The sequence below is a fragment of the Lepidochelys olivacea genome (genome assembly GCF_965140295.1).
Source record: "Lepidochelys olivacea isolate rLepOli2 genome assembly, chromosome: 13".
Lineage (NCBI taxonomy): Eukaryota > Metazoa > Chordata > Testudines > Cheloniidae > Lepidochelys > Lepidochelys olivacea.
The window spans coordinates 29,807,289-29,831,053 of NC_140423.1; the positions used below are offsets into that span (position 1 = coordinate 29,807,289).

At 46.4% G+C, this 23,765-nt stretch overlaps 1 protein-coding gene across 4 annotated transcripts in view; it reads right to left on the reverse strand.

Moving 5' to 3' along the window:
* Window positions 1–23,765, reverse strand: part of ACSS2 (acyl-CoA synthetase short chain family member 2) — a 101,911-nt gene that overhangs the window by 59,274 nt on the left and 18,872 nt on the right. For 2 of the 4 annotated variants that reach the window (XM_084645240.1, XM_084645239.1), the window contains exons 1-2: window positions 19,487–19,687; window positions 16,759–16,954 (exon numbers count right to left, since the gene is read on the reverse strand). In XM_084645240.1, coding sequence (XP_084501366.1) covers window positions 16,759–16,954; window positions 19,487–19,610 — 320 coding nt within the window. In that variant the 5' untranslated portion in view covers window positions 19,611–19,687. Of the gene's footprint in view, window positions 1–16,758; window positions 16,955–19,157; window positions 19,177–19,486; window positions 19,688–23,765 lie in introns of those variants that run through there. The other 2 variants (XM_084645242.1, XM_084645241.1) reach the window with 2 other exon arrangements.

Genomic DNA, 23,765 nt, shown 5'->3' on the forward strand with positions numbered 1-23,765 from the left:
TTTTAGAGAAGTAAGGGATTGACTCTGTGTACACAAATTTGCAGAGGGACAATAGGGTTGAAGTCTGTTATTTCTCACCTCTATATATTATTTATTTAGTTATTTAAAACATTTTTGCTGTTAACAAGCATGGTATCTCTGGAGACACAAATCCACAGTTTGAGAACTGCAAAACTAAGCATCTCTGATGGTATCTTCTAGACTGAGCACTGAGTCCCATTGGGTAGATAGAAAGATTAACCTAAATAATCTATACAGAAGCCCCTGGAACCCCATAAGATTGGGTCCCTAATCCATGAACTATTGGAACTCATTTACAAAACTTTTCTTAAACGTTACATGAATATATTGTCTCATACCATAGAATTGGAATTTATAATCCCTATTCCATGATGAGATATCTTTGAGCTATAACGTATCTTAATTAAAACGATCTTTAGATAGGTTTTTTCCTCAAAAAGCATTTCATCGAAAAAATCCAATTTAAATTTAAAAAAATCCGATCTTTAAATTTTTTTTAAATAAATCATTGATTTTTATCCACCCTGATCTTAATTTAAAATTTGCCAGTGATGCAGAATCCACCAAAACCCTTGGTAAATTGTTCCATTGGTTAACTACTCTCATGGTTAAATTTACACCCTGTTTGCACAGATGAGTTAAGTAGTACCTGTCCTCCTGCGTAAGACAGATGTGGATGTAACACCAAGTACAGATATTTACCTCAGCAACTTCAAGGACGCTATACCTCTATGCATCTGCATTTAAGTTCACTTCAGTGCCTCATAAAGGAAAATGTGCTAGGGAAGTGTTGCAGAACAGGATCTGGCTGATTATGCACGTCCCAGTTTTTCAGACCCTTGGTCTTTACAATTACCAGGGTCTCCAGAAGTGGTTGCCAGGTTGATTGCACTCCAAACCCACTCATGCACCAAAATGCCCTCGCAAATACAAAACATCAACAAGTAAGAGAACCATCAGCAAGCTAAATCATTCACACTCAGCCCCCCTTTCACAATTACTGCTCATTGGAAAGGGAAATGTCTGGCATTTTTTAAAGTGACAGATCTGAGGAACTGTCCAAGATCCAGGTATCAGTAGAGGAGGTTTTGGAACAAGCTAATAAATTAAACAGTAATAAGTCACCTGGACCATACGGTATTCACCCAAGAGGGAGTGAAGGAATGACTAACTGGTATGTAACCTATTGTTTCAATCAGCCTCTGTACCTGGAGGATAGAAGAGAGAAGCTAATGTAACGTGGATTTATTACAAAAGGCTCCAGAGGTGATCCGAGCAATTACAGGCTGGTAACCCTAATTTCAGTACCAGGCAGACTGGTTGAAACTATAGTAAAGAACCAAATCGTCACACACAGAGATAAACATGATATGTTGGAGAAGAGTCAACACAGCTTTTGTAAAAAGGGAAATAATGCCTCACCAAGCTATTAGAATTCTTTGAGGGAGTCAATAAACATGTGGACGAGGGGAATCCAGTGGATATAGTGTACTTGGACTTTCAGAAAGTCTTTGACAAGGTCCCTCACCAAAGGCTCTTAAGCAAAGTAAAGCAGTCATGGGATAAGAGGGAAGGTCCTTTCATGGATCAGTAACTGGTTAAAAGACAGGAAACAAAGAGGAATAAATGGTTAGTTTTCACAATGGAGAGAGATAAATAGCAGGGTCCCCCAACAATCCGTACCAGGACCTGTCCTGTTCAACATATTAATAAACGTCAAGCATCAGGAGGTAGCCATGTTAGTCTGTATCCACAAAAACAACAAGGAGTCCGGTGGCACATTAAAGACTAACAGATTTATTTGGGCATAAGCTTTCGTGGGTAAAAAACCCACTTCTTATTAATAAATGATCTAGATTAAGAAAAAAGGGAGAACAGTGAGGTGGCAAAATTTGCAGATACAAAATTACTCAAGATGGTTAAGTCCAAAGCTGACTGCGAAGAGCTACAAAGGGATCTCACAAAACTGAGTGACTGGGCAACAAAATGTAAGATGAAATTCAATGTTGTTAAGTGTAAAGTAATGGACACTGGAAAACATATTCCCAATTATACAAACAAAATGATGGTGTCTAAATTAGCTGTTACCACTCAAAGAAGACATCCTGGAGTCATTGTGGACAGTTCTCTGAAACTCAATGTGCAGCAGCAGTCAAAAAAGCGAACAATGTTAGAAACCATTTGTCAAGGTTCCTCCCTCACTCTGAACTCTAGGGTACAGATGTGGGGACCTGCATGAAAAACCTCCTAAGCTTATCTTTACCAGCTTAGGTCAAAACTTCCCCAAGGTACAAAATATTACACCCGTTGTCCTTGGACTGGCCGCTACCACCACCAAACTAATACTGGTTACTGGGGAAGAGCTGTTTGGACGCGTCCTTCCCCCCAAAATACTTCCCAAAACCTTGCACCCCACTTCCTGGACAAGGTTTGGTAAAAAGCCTCACCAATTTGCCTAGGTGACTACAGACCCAGACCCTTGGATCTTAAGAACAATGAACAATCCTCCCAACACTTGCACCCCCCCTTTCCTGGGAAATGTTGGATAAAAAGCCTCACCAATTTGCATAGGTGACCACAGACCCAAACCCTTGGATCTGAGAACAATGAAAAAGCATTCAGTTTTTTACAAGAAGACTTTTAATAAAAAATAGAAGTAAATAAAAATAAAGAAATCCCCCCTGTAAAATCAGGATGGTAGATATCTTACAGGGTAATTAGATTCAAAAACATAGAGAACCCCTCTAGGCAAAACCTTAAGTTACAAAAAAGATACACAGACAGAAATAGTTATTCTATTCAGCACAATTCTTTTCTCAGCCATTTAAAGAAATCATAATCTAACACATACCTAGCTAGATTACTTACTAAAAGTTCTAAGACTCCATTCCTGTTCTGTCCCTGGCAAGAGCAGCCTACAGACAGACCCAGACCCTTTGTTTCTCTCCCTCCTCCCAGCTTTTGAAAGTATCTTGTCTCCTCATTGGTCATTTTGGTCAGGTGCCAGCGAGGTTACCTTTAGCTTCTTAACCCTTTACAGGTGAGAGGAGCTTTCCCCTGGCCAGGAGGGATTTCAAAGGGGTTTACCCTTCCCTTTATATTTATGACACCATTAGGATAGGGTTAGATCAGTGGTTCCCAGACTTGTTCCGCCACTTGTGCAGGGAAAGCCTCTGGCGGGCCGGGCCGGTTTGTTTACCTGCCGGCCCGGCCCACCAGGGGCTTTCCCTGCACAAGCGGCGGAACAAGTCTGGGAACCACTGGGTTAGCTGATAAACAGAAAAACGTAATGCTGCTATATAAATCCAGGGTACGCCCACACAGTGAATACTGTGGCAGTTCTGGTCACCCCATTTTCAAAAAGATGTATTCGAACTGCAAAAGATCCACAGAGAAGGGAAACGAAAATGATGAGGGGGATGGAACAGCTTCCATACAAGGAGAGATTAAAAAGACTGGGACTGTTTGGCTTAGAAAAGAAACAACTAAGGGGACACGTGACACAGATCTATAAAATCATAAATGGTGTGGAGCAAGTGAATATGGAAGTGTTATTTACCCCTTCACATAACAAAAGAATGAGAGTCACCCAATGAAATTAATAAGCAAATGATTTAAAAACAAGCAAAAGGCACCAGTATTTCACACAACATACTGTGGAACTCATAGCCATGGGATGTTGTGAAGGCCAAAAGATAAATGGGTTAAAAAGAACTAGATATGTTCGTGGGGGATAGGTCCACCAATGGCAATTAGTCACAATGGTAAGGGATGCAATCCCATGCTCCGGGTGTCCCTAAACCTCCAATTGCCAGAAGCATCTGGCAGCAGCCAGTGTCAGAAGACAGGATACTAGGCTAGATGGACCACTGGTCTGACTCAGTATGGCTGTTCTTATGACTTAGAGAAAGCCCTACTGTTTTCACTCCTGTGAAAGCAAGAAAACCAGTAGTCTATTGCAGTGGTTCTCAACCAGGGGGAATGGCAGTATGGAATAGCTACTCAGGTTCTCCCAGAATACACTCCATTGATACAAACATGGTTCAGCAGCATGGAAAGTGCTGGCCATACAAATATGCACAGCCATAGTTGTGAGGCAGAAAAGCTGCCATGTGAGTACAACTCAACTGTGTGTGTTGCAACCAGATGAGATGAGAAAGTCACTAACTGGTTACAAAGACACCATTAGACTATGTCCCCATTACAAGAGTCAGTCACTGATCCCAAGGCGTACAAGAATGTGCCACTTTGTCTGGTCTTCATAACCATAAGACAGAAAGCCCCTCCGCGTCTCACATCTAAAGCTTCATCCCTACAGATTTTTTATACCTCCAGCTACAGTTTCTGGATATGGGTACCCACTCGGCAAAACATAAAAGCTAGCTTTATTTCCACATAAATGTCTGAAATGTCACATTCTGACAATTATTTAAAAGTCTCTCCTAACAGAGAAGTATTTTTCCTCATCTAACCTGCCATTAATTAAACTGGACCACCAAATTTAATCACTGTATTGGAAATCTATTTTTCTGACTGTATTGTGTTAAGTAGTCTGGCTTCTTACTCAGTTACTGTCTCCAGAGATGTATCATTGCTAATGCATTGCAATTTCCGGAAAGAAATCTTGCAAGAGCCATAAATTGTACACACCCAACCAGCAGAGAGAGAATGAGAATGAATGCCAAACAAGATGCCTAAGAAAAATTGTAGGTGGTAATCATACTGAGCAAATAGGAACTGCCACAGCAGCTCAAACTACTGCTCCTTTGCAGCCTGGAACTGAATCTCTGCCAATGACAACAATGTGATGAAAAAGGACTCAGGAATCACCTCTGGAATAATCCAAACTGGAAGCTCCTTCCCTAACTCAGGTAGTTAGCTGAGCTTTTGGCTTACGCCTTGTGCGTGGGAGTTTCCACATGAACAGTACTGCAAGTGAACATGGGTGAACGTTACCTTAGGGGTCTTTTGCTAAAAGGGGATTGTTAGGTGAGGACACAGCTCTGTTCTTCCACTGTGAGCCTTTGGGGTTTGTCTCTTCATGGAGCTGTTCAAGGCCAGCTACTTCTGAATAGCTCTATGCATGGACATGCTTATTCTGGAAGAAGTGTTTTGTTCCTGTGTAACTCTAGTTTAATACACTTCGCAAGTATGGTTAAGTTACACAGGAACAAACCACTTACTCTAGAATAAGTACACCCACGCATGGAGTTATTCAGGAATGGCTGTTCCTGAATAGCTCCATGTGTATACAAGCCCTTAGTTAAAGGCAACATGCACCAGAAAAAGAGACTGAGCAGTCACTGTCTTTTCCCTTCGGTCCTCCTCCTATATGGCCCAGGACACCCATCATCTGAGGGCAGCACCATCCCAAGCCACTTCCGACCACAGAGCAGGGAAAACAAACATGGTACTGGGAGCAGTGGAAGGAAACATCCCTATGTAGGCTCCCAACTGCATCTTGCTATCAGCCCAGCCTCACAGAGAGGTTGCATCTTATGGCAGGGAGTGGAACCTTGATTTGTTCTGCACGGAAGCCCTCTTGCCCTGGGCTTCCCTGCTGTGGCAGCTCAGGTCTGTTTTAGCCCTAATGCCACACCATCTCTGGATCCGTGGACTCTGTCCTTGCCTGGGTTAAAGTTTCAGCTATTGTTCAACAATCAGGCTAAGACTTTGAAAAGGGGAAAACTAAAAGAATTTTTGCCCAGTTCTTGAGACTCATTGGTTTAGACTGTACATTGTCTCTCCAGGTTTTGTAAGTTTAAGGAATTCCCCTCCCTTCACCTGCCAAGTGCCAGGCTCTGGATTTCACTGGCTGCAGTTGGTGGCCTCACTAACGTTTCAAAGCAGCATAAGGATTCCTTGCACCATTCTAGATGTTTGAGACACCAACTGTTTGCAGAAGAAAAAGTCCCAGCCTCAAGTCTTGGCAGGTGATAAGCTCTGTAGGTCTCCAATGCACACAGGACTTGTGAACAAGGAAGGTTGGAGTTAGTTTTTTGGACAGGTGTTCTGGTCAGGAGTTAGCTTCTACACTGAGATACTTTGGGTCACATCTCAGCCCACCCCACACCTCTACTTGCTTTAGCCTTCTGTTAAAGCAAGAAGCTCACTGTCCTGGTGCCAGCCTATTCTCTTCATGTATTCCTCAGTATTGCAGCCAGGAACATTTCAATCTGACACACACACACACACGTCCCTGCAACAAGCACTGAGGTAGCCAATGTGCAAGTTCACCAAGCTCATCCATCAATGCTGCGAACACAACAGAAGAACTTCCTGGCACCTCTCTACGCCCTAGCAGCCTACACCTGCCATGCAGACTTCAAGCTTTGCTTCTTGCTCAGCTTTCAGAAGCGAAAAAACAATTCCAAATGACCAAAGAACCTGTAGGTTACCTGTCTGGATAACAATGTCTGGTGTGACGGGGCAAGCGAGCCAATGCTTCAAGCACAGATTTATAGGTTTTAGGAAGTAGTCTGTTATCTGAGAATCGTAACGAATCACTCCTATCACTGGGCCGATACAGACTGTGCTAAACTGACAACGGGATTTTACTGCTCTGATTTGTTTCTGCATTGTCACCAACGTCTCCACTGTGACTACTGCATTTCCGCTGAGATGGCTGGGGCAGAGAGTTTACAACACAGGCCATTTTGAGGATGAGTCACAGGGCCATTTCTTCAATAACAGCCGAAATTCTGAAGCTCTGATCATTAAGAAATGTGTATTTTTAAGAAAGCCTAGTTCTACATCTCTCTCTAGGGTGTGGGGGGGAGTTTGATGGACACTAGACCCCAACCTGATTTGGAAAAATGCCCTGGAAACAAGTTTCAGACATTGGCAACTGTATTTTCTGGGCCTAGCCACCATTCCCCTTAGACCAAGCCAACAGGATCGGGAAACACTTTACCATGCATGGCCCTGCTGCCAAGAGACTCTGCCTAGCCCCATCTCAGCTGCAGCCACACCTATCAAAAGCTAATCTCATTTAAACACACTAGTTTTAAATTACAATCAAATAAGCTCCCACACCCTAATACCTAACAGCTGAATATGGAGGATCTACATGGATAACTTCACTAATAGAACAAACACCAAGTTCCCTTCAATCTCTTCTCTGGTCCTTTGTGCTTTTTAAATAAATATCCAAACCGAATGAGAAGGTTCCCTACCTTTACCACATCCAAACAGAGCTGAGAAGCCATTCGACTGTATTTTACACACGCACACTAACCAGTGGGGCCTCAGAGCCAAACCTGGGGAAGAGCTCCTTGTGCAACCTTGCCACTGCTAGCGCTGAGAGCCTTTCAGCTAACCAGCTAGGAGACAACACTCAGAGAAGCTCACCAGGCTCTCAATGGCCTTTGCTAAACAGAAGAACAAAAAGTTCAACATTTCCAAACTGAGACTAATTTAGCTTTACTCAGTATCCAGGAGCTGAAGCACCCAGAGTGAGTGCCTCAGACCAGCCCCAGCTGTGATGCAGGCATGACACGAAATCAGTCCTCTCTGCAGAACAAGACACACATCGCCGCTGAATGACAAAGGGCGAAATCAGCTGAAATGCAGTGTCCCAACATGGCTAAAGCTCTCTCAGTCCAGCTTCTGACTTCAGTTACGCACTACAAATTTTCCACTATTCCCTTACTTTAAGGACAGGCTCATTGGGCAAGTCACACCCATGAGTTTGTCAACACTAGATTTTAACTCAAGTCAGTGTTTATATGCTCGCGAGGACACTCCACAAACATTTGTGGTTGCCCCTAGGGTCAGTCAGTTTGTGGGCTTCCTTTGCTAGCAATATGTACTAGGGCACCTGGAAAGTCTGGCTGGCAAGAAAGTTCTGAGTTCTGGGCAGTTTCCTGCACTGAGGGCTTCCACCTCAGTATGGTGCAGAAGCATTCTGCAGTAAGAACACCCGGGAATTGTCCTTTTGACAGATGAGCTATGGAAGCCTACTGGGCAATGAATATGTCCATCTCGATACCCCCACACTAGTAGACTTGGGGCTGGAGATATGTTGTGAGACTCCCCAGGATTGCGCCCATTCTCAGTAGACTCTCTCTCACGCCCTGTTTTCTCTGTCTGGGCATTTGCTTGGACAGAGCCTATTTAGTCATTTTTTCAGGTTTTCTTCCAGGATCCCTCAATAGACTGAAAATTTTGAAGGGTTTTTCTTATTTCCTGTTTTGTGCCTCTTCAAAAGACAGCCAGTCATTAGGAGTCACTGGCAGAAACCATCCCCACCCAGATGATGGGTAAGTTTGATCCACAACATAAAGGCTTCTCTCTGCTTCATGTTTTAATATCCAGCTCTGTCTTGGTGCTTCTGGGGCTCCCATCAATGAAGCATCCAGCAGCTCACACACACTAATGGGTTCACCCTCCACAGCTCTGTGAAGCAGGGCAGTATTCTTGCAAGAGTCAAGCAATGTCACTTGTGCACTGAAAAAGCTGGCACTGCTGCTGCACTGAGTTTCAGAGCAATCCCCTGGAGTCTGGAACTCTCAAATTGCACAACTAGGCTACAACACACTTTTACCCTCATTTTTAAGGGCAGCAAATGTCTGGGTTATTCAAATATATCTGCTATATTTTACTGTTTACAGCTTTATTCCAGCCACTCTGGGTACATGCATTAGCTGGTTGTTTCTGGCAGGATGGAGAGCACAGAAATGATTGACAGGGCTGGACTGTAGGGGGCTACCAACAGCATGGTACATGAAACAGCAGCGCTATACACAACGGTTCGGTACTGGCCAGCTGGCCAAAGCAGCTGAGCTCATTAGAACGTCATAGGCAGTGAAACACGTGGGCTGAAAGAGACGCCATTTATTTCAACAGAGCTCTAAGTACACAAACGTTACCTTCTCCATTTCCCAAGTGGCATTATTTCTCTTAAAGAGCATCAGATCAGCTGGGCTGTGCCTGCACCAAGACAGCCATGTTTAGAGAGGCCAAGCAGTTGGGCACAAGATAAATCAGAGAGTTATTAAACTGAAGGGTGAGCATCAAGGAGCCTGCAGTCATCACCTGCCCAAAGTGAGACAGAGTGGGATTTTCAAAGGGGCCCAGCAATGGCCTAACTCTGCCCCACTGAAGACAATGGGAGCATTACAACAGCCTGTAGTGAAAGCAGAGCTGGGTCAATGCAGAGTGCTTCTGAAAATCCACCCTCAATGTTACAGCAACACTGGCCCAATGCTTGCCTTGGGCTAGCGCCAGAGAGACTGCTACCATAATTGGGGTTCAAAAATAATACACAAATGGCACTGACGGGTGAGGTGTGTGCTGATGTCTCAGGTTGCCCAGAAGCAAAGGCAAAAGCTCCTCAGCCATTTATGGTATGAAGGCATTTGGAAGCCTTAAAGGTCAGAAACTTTAAAGAGTAAGGCATGGTGAAAACACAACCTACAGCTGCCATCACTTGAGTATGGAGGGGTAGCCTATGGAGACTGCTCGCAGAGCTCCATCCTAAGCTGTGCATGAGGCTGCTCAGATGGAGATGGTCACCAGCATGCAATGTGCTTGTAGTTTCCAGGGGCCACTCTGCCAACTCTGAAAGTTGATAGCAGCAATACGTTCCAATCTATGCTCTTGAAAATTTGCCAGTGTGACCCTCAACTGGGCAAAATGCTTGGTTTAAATTCAAGCGTAGATTCTGGAGAACTTTATAATGTGCAGAAAACCCCAAATCCTCCCATCATGTATACGTCCACATCCAGGTCATCTACTGTCCCACATTGGCAGGCTGTATTAAATAACTAATCTCTCCAGTCTCCTGGTCCCTATTAACAACACTTAGCAGCAGTCAGGGAACACTGTCTGGTTTTTCCGGCACTGCATTTCTAAACCCTAAGCTTTCTAAACTTCTAAGCTTTCTTCCTTTCAGAAAGATTTATTTGAAGAATTTTGGAATAAATGCCCAAACACTCTGGTTATCAGCTAAAGCAGTAGCGACTCAACCAGATACTTTCCCCTCTACAATTCATCCTAATATTTGCTCCTTCTTAACATAGCATTTTATGTTTACCCCAGATTCAGACTGGGCAAGCCCATTAATTGTAATATCCTCTTTTTCTTTTTTTAACAGAGCTGCAGTAAAACTGCCAGAATTTGTTACTGTCTCTGCTTCCCCCTTTTAAAAATGATGATTCATATTTAGTGCTCAAGAAAGCAAGTAACCAAGACGTTCTTAAAATGATCAGAGCCGGCAGGCGCCATAGAACGCTCAGAGCTGTGCTACTGTCCCACCTAACCAGCAGCATGCCAATGCCACCCCAATCCTAGGCACTCCTCACTGCTCTGCCAGCGCCCCTTGGTCCTCATGTGCAGCAACCCCTAGTGCTCCAATCCCACTTCTCCCTGAATACATCCCGAGGCTCTTAAATCCCAAATGGCTGTCACTGCAACTGTACAATGGACAGGGTGTCTCTCTTCAAGAGGCCAAGTTACATGCTACAGGTTCTCCTACACACAGACCAAGGTTTAAAAAAAAACCCCAGTCACTTACCTACTCTGTAACTGTTATTCTTCAAGATGTGTTGCATTATTTAATCCACTCCAGGCACGTGTGCACCAGTGTACTCAAGATAGTGCACTGGGTATGCACCCCCCTAGAGTGGAATAGACGTGGGCAATCCCTGGAAGGGCACATTTCTACCTTGGGAATTAGAGGTTAGGGTGGTATTAGGTTACAAAGTTTTGCCTTTTAACTCTCCTGCCTGCTTTATTTATTTATTTTTAACACCTCAAACTACTGAGGCAGTGACATAACCCTGTGATCTCAAAGAAGCCTCAGCACCAGGTAACTAACTGCAATGCTGCATTTAGGACAAAGATCTTTTATTTCAAACAAATGAGTTATCTGGGGCACATTTCCCGGTTTTCTGTTGCTTTTTAGGCTGTTGCAGCAACACCAATCATAGAAAGAGGAATCCCAAGTGGCAGAGGACAGGAAATAAAAGTATTTTCAAATGTTCCCAGGCAGCAGGAGATGCCCAGGAACGATCTGCAAGGAGAAGAAACTGGAAACATCTTGCATTTACTCAAGATGGCTGCTGCCTCTATTCCTGCTGGAGTTCTGTTATCGACAAAGAGAGTCCTATTAAAGGAAATAAAAGTGATACGCACCATGCACATAGAGGCAAGAGATCAGAGAGATAACTGCTGACCTTTGTGATGAAAAAGCAACCCCACTTGGGCAACAGTTACACTGCTGCCAGCGGTTACGACCCTGACATACCACCAAGCCTGCAACTCTGCTCTGGCTTTCAATTCCCACCCCCAGCAGCTCTGGCCACTTTACAATAGTCTTCTATTACAAATTTCAAAATTAGTCAATTGCATACGATCCCTCTGGGAGGTCTGGTGACAATTAACAGAGCTATATCACCCCACCAGCAACCTCTGACTAACGAAACGGGGCATGATTCTCCTCTCTCTCACGCTGGTGTAAACTGGGAGTAATGCCACTGCATCCAAAGCACGTCACTCTCAGTCAGGTGTGGGAGGGAAATCAGGCCCAAGATCTAACTTTTGGCATTCCCTTCCCAGGTGTTTATTACCAGACCCTGCATTACACACCATCATTGCCAATTGCTCCTCTCCGGAAAGGACAAAAACCACATAGCATATTTATCTGCACCACGTTCTGGAGCTAGTCATTCTCCCATAATTGGTGACCTATATTCCATCATAATCTTGAATTCTCTCCCACCTAACTTTGCCAAAATTTAACCACCTGCCTCCAAATTAGCCTGACAAGAGCCCTCCCAAGAGGGGAGATTGATGGCAAGTTTGAGGGAAATTAGTCAAGGTATTTCCCGACCTAGGGATTCCCTAGAATGGGGTTCTCAAACCTTTTTCCCCTGAGCCCCACCTGTGCAACTGCAATAGGCACCGCGGCCCACTATTAACATGCATCCGTCAGGGAGGGGGCACCCTGGGGCATGCATGGCCCCTTGCCTCAGCAGGGACTGGGGCCAGTGAGAGGGTGAAGGGTGCAGGCAGGTGCCACAGCCAGTCCCCGCCAACACACTCCACCTCAGCAGCCTGTTGAGTGCCTTAAGCTGGTCACCTGGCAGCCCTACCTCAGTTACCCACCCGGCACGCCTGACAGGCACCCCCCTGCCTGGGAACGAGGGAAGGGCTTGGGGGCCGCCAGTGCTAAGCAGAGACAGGCACTCGGGTCGCGCCCGCCTGTTACCTTGATGGTCCCAATCATCCACCACCAATCCTCGATCCCTGGTGGGACCGTGGGGCTGAGAGCCACACATCGCTGGATGTAGCAGCTAGGGAGCGGGGCTGGCCACGAACCCTCCTGCCTCCTTCAGCTGCCATGGGAGCCATCACTTCTCAGGGCCGGCCCCTTCTATTGACCCTCCGCCTCCATTTCGCCTTCCAGGGGCACTGGGCTCCTCTGGATCTTGGCAGAGACCATCACCGGCCACCACTCCACCAACATATATAGTTTGGGGGGCAATGCCCCACAATACCACCCAACTCCACCCATGGCAGACCATGCAGGACTGTGTTGCAGCCAACCTTTGGGCCGTGGACCACATTTTGGGAACTCTTGCTCTAGAAGAGCTGTCTTGACTTTCAGAAGAGTTTCTCAATGTCTTTTTGGCATGTCATAGCTCAAAAATACTTGGATCTAAACTCCAACATTGGTATTGCAGAGATGGCTGAGTGCTTTTCACTAATGTGGGGGTGGAGGGAATAGTTATAATTAATTCTGGGGGAGCTATAAGTACTTTAAGTTGTGTGCATGTTCCCAATGTACAATGCTCACCCTCTGACACTCACAACCCCTGGTTACAGGCTTCCTAAAGGTCCACTCCATAGCTACTGTGCCATATTTTCCTCAAGTCTATAGCCACATGTGCCTTATGTTCCTTATACTACTTACTCTTGGGGGAATTCTGCACCACTGCACATGCACAGAATTCATGTTTCCCTGCAGATTTTTTTTCTCCTCACAAAATACATGCTGCCAGTGAGGCACTACAGTTACACCTTTCGCCCACCAGATGCTGCTGTGGCACCAGAACGGAGGTCAACTGGCTCACTGACCATGGCAGCCAGCCATGGTGAGGAAGGAGAGCCTGCATTCCTCACAGAACCCTGCCCGCAGGGCCAGGTGAGGAGGCACAGGATATGGGGGGCGGGCGCAGAGGGGCGGGAAGACAGACAGACAGACAGAAATACACATGGAGCTGCTCAGGGGTCACATAGACTGGGGTTCAGAACGGCTAGTGGAGGGGAATTCTGGGGCGGAGGCTGAATGGGAGTGGGGTTGCAGGGCCACATGGGGATGGGAGTGGAGGGGATGGCGGTGGGACATATGGGAACAGTGGCAGATATGCCTGACTAAATGGGACAGGCTAGGGGTCAGCTAGCATCTGCACGGGGGAAGCTCCCTAATTCCCTAACAACCTCCCACCCCCACCCCAAAAAACCCTGTTCCATACTTCTCCCACCCACACCCAACAACCCTCCAAGTTCACCCCCAGGCTCCTTCCCAGCTTCCCTCTCCCTCAGCGCCTCAATTACCACTGACTCCCCCAAGACTTTATACTGCTTCTATGGGGTGCATGAAATACATTTCTGCATTGTAGTTTAAAAGAATGATTAATGAGAGTTCTGTATTAATATATTTAGTGAGGAATCTATTTGTCAAAAATCATTTATTGAATCTATTTTGTTATCTGTATTGTTACAGACATACTTGCTGACAGGTATCTTGAAATAATTTACCAAAATAATTGAAACCAGCGTGATTATATTGTGTTATTTTGACAAAAAAAATATGCAGAATTTTAAAATATTGGGTGCAGAATTTTTTATTTTTTGGTGCAGCATCCCTCCAGGAGTAACCGCGGCATGCACATCGTATAGCTACAGACATTCTAACACCAGCTTCAGAACAAGGAAGTCATGCCAGCTTTAGAATGTTCATAGGCAAGCCGAAGATTTCTCCCACAATATATTAATTTATGACCCTTGTGTGCTACTAAAATTTATTTTACCACCACCACAACAGTGCTACAAGATGTCCAGAACCAATATTTACATCTCTGACATCCACTGTGGATTTCTCCGAGTGTGTCAGGCACTCTTACAAAGCCTGTCAAATCAAATCCAAAGAACTTCAGGCAAACAACTTTTTCTACCCTTACTGAAGACTGAAATCGTAGGCTGCTGACGGCCTGTCAGAACCTTCTACGTGCAGGTTTATATGAACTCGGAATGCCCAGCCTGAATGAACAAAGCATGCACACGCACATAGAAATCCTGGCCCGCTCGCCAACATGCCACACAGTTTGTAAGATGTGTACTTTTACCTGCTCAAATAAATTGGTTAGTCTCTAAGGTGCCACAAGTACTCCTTTTCTTTTCACCTGAATGAGTTTACAATAGTTTTCATAAGGAATTTAAAGAGTCATCTTAAATTAAGAAAAGCTGCAGAATTTATTCAGTATGTATGTTGGTGAAAAATATTTATTCACCAACATGTAGGCCTGTCTATACTAATAAAAATTTACCAGTATAACTATTTCTTAGGGGGTGGGATTTTTTTTTTTTTTACTGAAGTTACATTGGTTAAAGCTTTTGTGTGGATACGGTTATATTGGTATAAAGGTGACTTATACCAGTCTCCTCCCCATACAGGAATAGTTATGACAGTATTAAAGTACCTTTTTATTGAGGCCATGTCTACACTACAGACTTCTGCCAGCATTGACGCGTCAGTCGGTATGAAGAGGTGTAATTCCCCAATTGACATAGCTATGCCAGCAGAAGCCCCTAGTGAGGACATAATTATACCAACAGAATTGTGTTTTTACCAGTATAGCTTGTTTTGATCAGGGTCTGTATGAAATAAGCTATACCAGTAAAAGCACAGCTTTGGCCAGTATAAGCTATGTCCACACTAGGATCAGTATACTTGCACTGGCAAAGAACCCCTAGTGTGGACGTGGTCCAATATACTCATATGAATGCATCCAGTCTAGAGGGTTGTACCATTCTGACTACAGCGCTACACTGTACAGCTTCCTTCCATACTACCATTGGTTCTTACCACATAAGTCCCACAATTGAGAACTCTATGCTTAAAAGGTTCATATCTGTTGGTGGGGGAGCTGAATGTTTGATATCTTTGTACTTGGATGCATGTGTCCCTTTGAAAGGCAGTGTGGAATGACCATGCCCACTTTTGTATATTATAACCAAGTATATGTTTTTCAGTGGACTGCATGTGACCCTAAAGAAACCAGGAGTCATGGGAACATACAATGTAAACAGATGCGGTCTGGTTCAAGTGATACAGCAGCATGAGACCCCTTCAAGATGAGTAAGGTAGCCTAACTACTATTACATTTTGGGAGTCACTGATAGTGAGTATTCTTCAACATGGCACCTTAGCACCAAATCTCCAGGTTTTCTAGCAATTGCTCTTTTGGTTCAGGATGGGAATTCCAGGTGTAAATAACTCTACAGAAAGTGTTTTCAGAACTGTTATTGGCCTAAACTTTCAGACTTTTCCTCAATGCAGTGTTTTGCCTGTGGCTAAAAGCAAAACACGCAATGCTTCAACAAGAATGTATGAAAGGCACATGGACTCAACAGCACTGACATATCCATGCATTACTTTGCTTTCCACACGAAATTCAGATTTTTTCACCTTGAGCCTGCAGCCTTGCCCAAACGGCACAAGATTGGAGGTAGGAGGTGGGTTTCACCCTTGTTCTGACACCGATTTGTTTTGTGACTTTGCAGAAGTTTATATCTGACCCTCAGTTTCCTCATCTGTAAAGTGATATTTACCTGCTTCATAAGGGTACGTAGGTGCTATCAGCCAGTGACTGAGGTGGGACTAAGACGTGGGAGGTCCTGCCTACCACCCCAGCACTTACTCATCTAGACCACAAGGACTCTAGCAATGCACCATCTTCTCAGCATAGCTTTTACATTATTTAGAAAATCTGCATCTGCTGACTGCAAGCTTCCTAGAATACATGCTCAATTCTAGGCCAAGCCATTTTGGAATTCTGACAAGCCAGCAAAGAAAGTTAAAATGTGTTGTAGGGGATCCATGTAGATACCATGGAGCTTTGAAGAAGTTAAAGAAGGTTTCACAGCCAGCTTCTAATGGGAAGCTAACTCTAATCATAACTATGGAAAGAGCAGAGTCTCCCCGTCATTTACCTCTCAGATCATTATGTTTTAACATGTACCTTAACAGAGGTCAGTATCAGTTATATGCTTTACTCTAGGACCATGGTTTTCAACCTTTTTTCATTTGCAGACGCCTAAAAAATTTTGAATGGAGGTGCAGACCCCTTTGGAAATTCAACCTGTGGTCTGCGGACCCCTACCATAGATGTCTTAGACTGAAAACTGACTGAACAGAATTAAACTATAAATGTTCCACGTGCTTGGCACGGCATTTGATGCAACGTGAGAAAGGGCGCTAAACTGTAGGCTTCTACAGTAACGACAACACTTCCGGGTTTTGACCTGTAAGAGGGGACATTCACATATTTCTGATTGATCAGAAAAACGGAATGCCTTTTCTGGGATCTGAAACTTTATTTTCATAGTCACCTTTCGCGGACCCCTTAGACAGTCTGCAGACCCCCAGAGGTCCACGGACCACAGGTTGAGAATCACTTCTCCAGGATTACATGCAGACACTTCTATATTATAATAAAAGCAGAACATTACCAGTAAAAAGCAATTTTGTCCCCAAGTTTTTTTTCATTGACATTTCTATCCAACAGGTTGTAGCAGATGTTGGTTGTAGCCCCTTTCATCCATTCAATAAAGATTTTCCCTTTTGTCACATCAAAGTTGTACTTCAGAAAGGGTCCAGAGTGTTGGCTCCTCCAGTAAAATTCCTTAGCAATGTCATCCCAGAATTCTGCAAAAGTAACACAGTCAAACCTTAAGTGACAAAAATGGATAAAGACACATTTAACATCTGAAGAAAAAATTCAGTGGTCCTTCCTAGGAAATAGAAATAGGGTTAAATTCAGTGGAGGCTTGAAACCTGTTACACTTCATGCAATGAAAGTTTGCATGAGCTAAGGCTTCTTTTAAAAGCAGCCTTTACCACCCTCATCAAGTCCCCTTCTAATACTCACTCTTATGCAAAACTGGTTCTACTGAGATTACAAGACATGGTGGTGCATCTGCCACCAACCTATTCTTCAACTACATGAAAGCATTTTACCTTCTTCCAAAATATGGAGATAATGTTACATTTCAACTTTGCAATTTCTTCTAATGTTCAAGAGATCTGTCTCCAGCTGTGTCCTCACACCATGCAGATTGTGTAACATGCCCATTCTTTCCAGAACGAAACCCCACCCCTTTTTCAAGGAGCAGATTTTTCTACTAGCCCACTCTGAGCTTCAAATACTTTGAGTCATGTAGAGTAATTCCTGGGAACATCACCATTTTTCCTGTGGTTTTAGAAAACTAACTGTATGTCCATAATATGGACTGGTTAATATGATCACAGATATGGACAGCAAAGGCACCACACTCACTGACAGGTTTAGAAGCACCGGCATTTACCCAAGAGCAATGTTTGACACAACATGCACAGTTCTGATGAAAAACTCTACACCTACTTGTACTGTGCAAGCACAGAGTAATTTGCATTTGATTACAAGGGAGTATCAAAACAGAGTGACAGCCCTGGGAAATGCACCGAGTGCATTACCTCTGAGGACAACGGAGAGATATCTGTGAGGTGTGCCCTAGCAGAGCATAGGAGAGATGGCATGCAGAGACAGTGGGAAGTGAATAACAGCCAGCCTACTTCTGCTAGCAAATGCCTCCTAAAGGACCTCCTCAAAACCAGTATTTGTCCCTCCCCACTGCCAAACCATACAAAATACTGCTAGTAAGACAATTCCCCCCATGATCAGTGTCCACCATAATAATCTCCTGCCCCCATCTTTCAACCCCTCCAGTGGCTCTCCTCCTCCTTCACTATATCAAATTCAAGCTTGTTACCACCTTCAGAGCCCTGTATAACTCTGCCCCCTCTACACAGCCACCCATGACTCATTCCCTGTCCTCCCCGGACCTTCCACCTCACTGCATGTTTGTCAGCATCTAACACAAATGTCCATGCTTTCCTCCACACTGTGTCTAACATTCAGAAAATCCTTCCTGAGCTTATGTCAACCCTGTCCTCATTCCCAACCCTCCAGGAGAGAGACCCTCTGGGGTGCCATTGTCACTCCTGAGTGACTTAGGCATTTAAATATATTTGTGAACACAAATGGATATTAGTTGCTCACACACCATAAATCTGCCCAGCTGGTGAACTCCTTAGACTAGGAACTGTGCCTTCCTGTTTGAAAAAGATCTAGCGCACAGTGGGCACTGCAGAAATACTACGATCATTATATTTTTTCCCACCCACAAAGATAAGGCTCGTTTTAGGGAGAGGTAGAAAGGCAAGGCAGGGGGTAGACCGTGGTAGAGGTCACCAGCATTCTGGCACATTCTCCTTTCCAACCAGTCACAGAAAGATCACTCTCAAGCAGTTTTGCTTCCTCACACTGCATAAGACAGCCCTTGGGCAGCACCACAGGGCAGTGGCTTAGGCATGGGACTGCATCCACAGACCCAAGTTCCTTTTCCAGCAGCACTGCTAGCAACGTGCCTGCTGCCGGGGAAGTAAGAGCCTCTGCACCTCAGATCCTCCTCCTTGAACAGAGGCCGCTCAGCCGCCTGCGCGAAGCCCAGACCTGTGGCTGAAGAGCGTTACAGAGGCGGTGCCGGTCCCTTCCTCCCCACGCTGGCAGTGCCCAGCTGTATGAAGCTCAGAGGAGGGGGAGGATCTGAGGTAACGAACAGAGAACGGGTTTCAGTTTTAGAAACCACAGTCTGGCTTTACAGCAGGGTTCCCCTAGGCAAACACAGGGCGGAAGGCCCCGGCACAGGAAGCCCTGCTCTGAGGGGCATCGGTGCATAAAGAGCACATCAAGTCCAGGCCTTAGTTTGTGCCAGGGCCGCGCCCCAGCACCTCTGTCAGTCACGAAAGTACAAACTCGGCAGGAGCCCCGCACCGCTTTGGCTCCGGAGGAAGCGCTGGTTAAGCCTACCGGAGGCTCTGCTCTGGTTCAGGCAGCACAGCCCGACGGGCACCCGGGGCAGCCCCACGCCGGGCGGGAGGGGCCGGCGGAACGACCCGCCCTCGCCTCGGTGCGGACCCCCGCCGCACGCAGGGCTTTGCGCCGCGCCTACAGGCCCGGGGCGGGCAGCGGCCGGGGGCGGGGAGCCGGAACCGCGGCTCCGGCTCCTGCCCCGCCTCGGGCCCGGCTCCGGGGCTCCCGGCAGGGCAGCGGGGTCGCGCCCCAGCCCGGGGAGCGGCCGGGCACAGCGGGGCCGGGGCTCCGTGCCCAGGCAGGCCTGGCCCCGCCCCGGCACTCACCCTGCGGCTCCTCCACCGAGCGGCGGTAGCGCTCCCGGTAGGCGGCCAGGCTGGGCACGTGGGCCTCCAGCACCAGGCTCGGCGGCGCCCGGAACAGCCTGTCGCGCTCGGCCGGCAGCGCCATCCTCCTGCCGGGCAGCGGGCAGGACACTGAGCGAGCAGCGCAGCGCGCCGCGCCGAGCCGCCCGGGGTGTGAGGCGGGCGGGTTTGGCCGGCAGGGTCCGCCCCCGGAGCCGCCCCCTGGCCCAACGCGCCAGGGGAGCCCGGGCCGGGAAGCCTCCGCCCGGGAGCGCTTAGCCGCCCCCCCCCCGCCCCCGGAGTTTTCTCCCCCCGGCGCAGTGCCGCCGCGGGACTCATCCCTTCAGGGCGCTGCACAGAGTATCCCGCCCCCCTGTGTCCCTGCCCCCGGTACCCGCCCCCCAGTGTCCCTGTCCAGAGTACCCCACCCCCCTGTGTCCCTGGCCGGCGTACCCCCGCCCCATGTCACCACGCAGGGTAACCCCCAGTCCCCCCAGTGTTACTGTCTACTGTACCCCCAGCGCCCTCGTCACTGCGCAGGGTTATCTGTGCTTCTCCCCCGGAACAGTGCCCGAGCGGGACTCGGGACTCACCCCCCCACATTGCCCTTGAGCACTTAGCTCATCACTGTGGGGGAGCAGGGTTTACAGCAGAGCAAAGCAGGAGCGGGAGCTGTGCGTGTGCTCTCCCCCCCCCCAACCTCTGCTGAGGACAGTGACCTCCAGCAGGACCCCACTGCCATCACTTCCTCTATTGACACCCCACATCGATCAGGGGGCCGGCTGCACAATCCTCATAGCGCTCTCAGACAGTAACAACTGAGCCCCAAAGCTCTGCAGTCAGACCAACTTCAGGATCCCCATGGCAGGGGCAGGGAGCAGAGGCTCAGGGAACTGAAGTGACATGGCTAGGGGCTCAGGAAGTCAGTTGTGGAGATGGCCTGGGAGGGGAGGTGCTCTAGATCCCAGCTCCCTCCACGGCATCCCAAGGCCTGTCTAGGGAGAGAGAACTACTTGTGTAAAGTGACAGGTTTCAGAGTAGCAGCCGTGTTAGTCTGTATTCGCAAAAAGAAAAGGAGTCCTTGTGGCACCTTAGAGACTAAAAATAAATTTGTTAGTCTCTAAGGTGCCACAAGTACTCCTTTTCTTTTTTACTTGGGTAAAGTCCATTTTCATTGCATTATTATACTCCTAGTTAATAGCACCCTCACCGGCTCTGGGTGGGCTTGACACCACCTACCTTCAACAATCCTCTTGGCTAAAATCCCATAAAGAAAGCTGGTGACTTTAATTTCTAAAATTGGAGGTCTCATCCCCAACCAAGCTACTGCACAGGAGTAATAGAGTTGTCCTTAATTATTTAGAAACCATTAGGCTGATGCCCTTTCATGACTTCAAAATGTGAAATGTAGGTGCTCTTGTGTTATCAGTGCTCTGCAATGAGTGTAGCATATTTGAAGACTGACTTAAAGGAAACCTGGAAATGAATGTGGTCAGTCTTTCATTCAATCTCTTATATAAGTGTCTTATATTGCATTGTGAACATAGAACAAGGTAATACACCTGAAACACAAAAATAATAATAGAAGGGAAATTCTTTTGGTTTCTCCGTGACAATTACCTGAACCGGGTTCTTTTACTCCTGGGGGAATTCTGCGCCTCTGCTCAATGCATAATTTTGCAGAAATTAATGTGCGTGCACAATTTTCTTTCCCCCACAGAAATGGGGGCAGAGAAACAGGAACTGAGTTATCATAGGGGCTTCTTTAACTCTCTACTCCTGGGGAGAATTTTTGTGTGTGTCTGTATTGTTACAGACATATCTGCTGACCAGTATGTCTGTAACAAATAAATAAAAAAAGAAATTGAATTTTCAGAATTTTGCAGAATTTTAAATTTTTTGGCACAGAATTTTTAATGTTTTGGCGCAGAATGCTCCCAAGAGTATTCTTTGCTATGTAGTAGTTCAAGTGTAATGACTGATCCTCCAAATGCAATTTGTGACATCACTCTTGCCTGCACTATAGCCAGCTGGGACTTCATTGGGATTTGAGATGAATTTTCCTGACACTTTTAATATTTTTCCCATAATGATTAAGATGATTGAAACATCTTTGAGTATACAAAAGGCTGGGATGCCACCTTAAATACCCAGAGAGCCTTTTAACAAGGTAGGAGTAAGCCATGTGGTCTTCATGGCTCTTGTGTGATGCAGGGTGAGAGATGCAGGCCCGCTGACAGAAATTTAGGGCGCCAGGGCTGTCCCTGGGGGGTTGGGCCGGGGCAGAAGTGACGAATCCCTCCAAAGCGCAGGGCCCAGAGCAGTTTTGCGCACCTAGGCGCCCTGCAGCCCACCTGGGCGTCTGGGGACCTCTGGACCCTTTTCAATCGCCTGGGTCCCTGGACAATTGCCCTCTTTGCCCCCCTCCCCCATCAGTGGGCCTGGGGACATGCTTTGTAACCAGGCTCACAGATGGTCCTGGAATACCCTTGACTGGATTCTGGGCTCGCTCTAGCCATGTATAGCCACTGAAATCAATGTCTTTACACTAGTGCCCTGAGTGTGAGATCAGAATCAAATTCACAAGCGCATGAGAGGGTTGCACCACACCTTCCAGAGAGAGGAGAAGGACTGGAGTTGTGGAAGTATCATCTCCCAGGGGCCACAAGGAGCAGGGAGGCTGGCTATGGTTTCCTGCCCATGGGTTGTTAAGTTTTATCTTTCTCTAGAAAAGCTTCCCAGTGCCATGAACCCATCCACTAGGATAGGCTTGAATAATATAGGTTCTGAATAGGCCCCTTTCATTTCATGTTTCATCTGCTGCCTTGGTTTTGTCTTTTAAACAGTTCATGCTATAAATGGAATTTCCTTTAACTGCACAGTATTTGAGAGAGCCAACATTGTTTTTTCAAATGTTTGTTATGTGAAAGGCAATGTGGTCCAGGCACTGCACTTGGTGTCAGAAGACATTGGTTCTGTTCTCAGCTTTGACACTGACCTAGGGCAAATCACTTCACCTCTCTCTGCCTTTGTTTACCCTCCCACAGTTTGTCTGTCTTGACTATTTAGTTTGTCATTTGCACAGTAGCTGGCACAATAGTCCCTCATTCTCATTTTGGGCCTCTACTGTATAATAAACAATAATGTTATGAACAGGGCTGCTCTGATCACATTAGCTAGGCATATAGCAGAAAGTTTGAAAGTCTGGCTCCTTCATCTTTGTGGTACAAAGTTTCATTTTGCCTGAGGAGCAACATTGTCAACCACTGCCCACATCCTGGAGCTTTATGTGATCTTTTAGATCTCTTGGGCCCAGGCATGGAGCCCCTGCAAGATATGGACTGAGACCTTGAACTTGACTTGATATTCCAGGGAAAGCCATTGTAGAGAGCAGAGGACTGGTGGGATATGTGACGTGGTCCATGTTGATGAGGAGACACGGTACAGTGTTCTGTATTGCTATAGTCCAGACTGGAGGTAAAAAGTAAACCAGATCATCATCTGCGAGGATGTGACAGACTCCTAGCTGAACAGGGTTGGTAGAAAGCATTACTCATGGACGCTGCTACGTTAGAGCTTAACATCAGTGGGGAATCTAGTAGCAATCCTGAATTGACCAATTGTGGCTGTGCACCAGCATCTTCAACCAAAGGAGGCTGCACCATGGCTGCAAACTCTTTCCTCTGCCCACCAGCATCACCTTTGTCTTATGTGGGTTCAGCTTCAGCCTATCTATGGTCCCATTCAAGTCAATGGGTATTTTGCCGTTGATTTCAATGGGAACAGAGTTAGGCCAATGCTGGACACTTTTGAAATCCCTCCCAGGGTGTTTAAAATGCTTTAGCCTTGTATACCAGTGAGAATTTTGGCATGTTAACCACTGTTTGGACAGAAAACTGTTGAAATCCCTCATTTATAGCCTTGACACATGTCCCTGCAAGACTCTATGTATTGCCACGCATACCTCCACCACAACAGCACCTATCATGGGCTTGCCAGCCCCAAACTGATCAGAAGAGACCCCGGGCTCCACAGCTTCTACAGAGAAATCACCATTCTCTTTTCCATGGGGAGTAGAACTCCTGTCCTGATACTGCATGGTTGGATCTTCACAGAAGTAGGGAAAACTCTCCTTCCTCATTCAGAAGCTCTGCAGTCAGATCTTGAGAAGAACCAGGCTGGTTGTGGTCCTCACCCAAAAGTGGCATTTCATCCAGTAAAGTTCTCCAAGGGACTCTCACAGCTGCTCATGCTAGGGCGC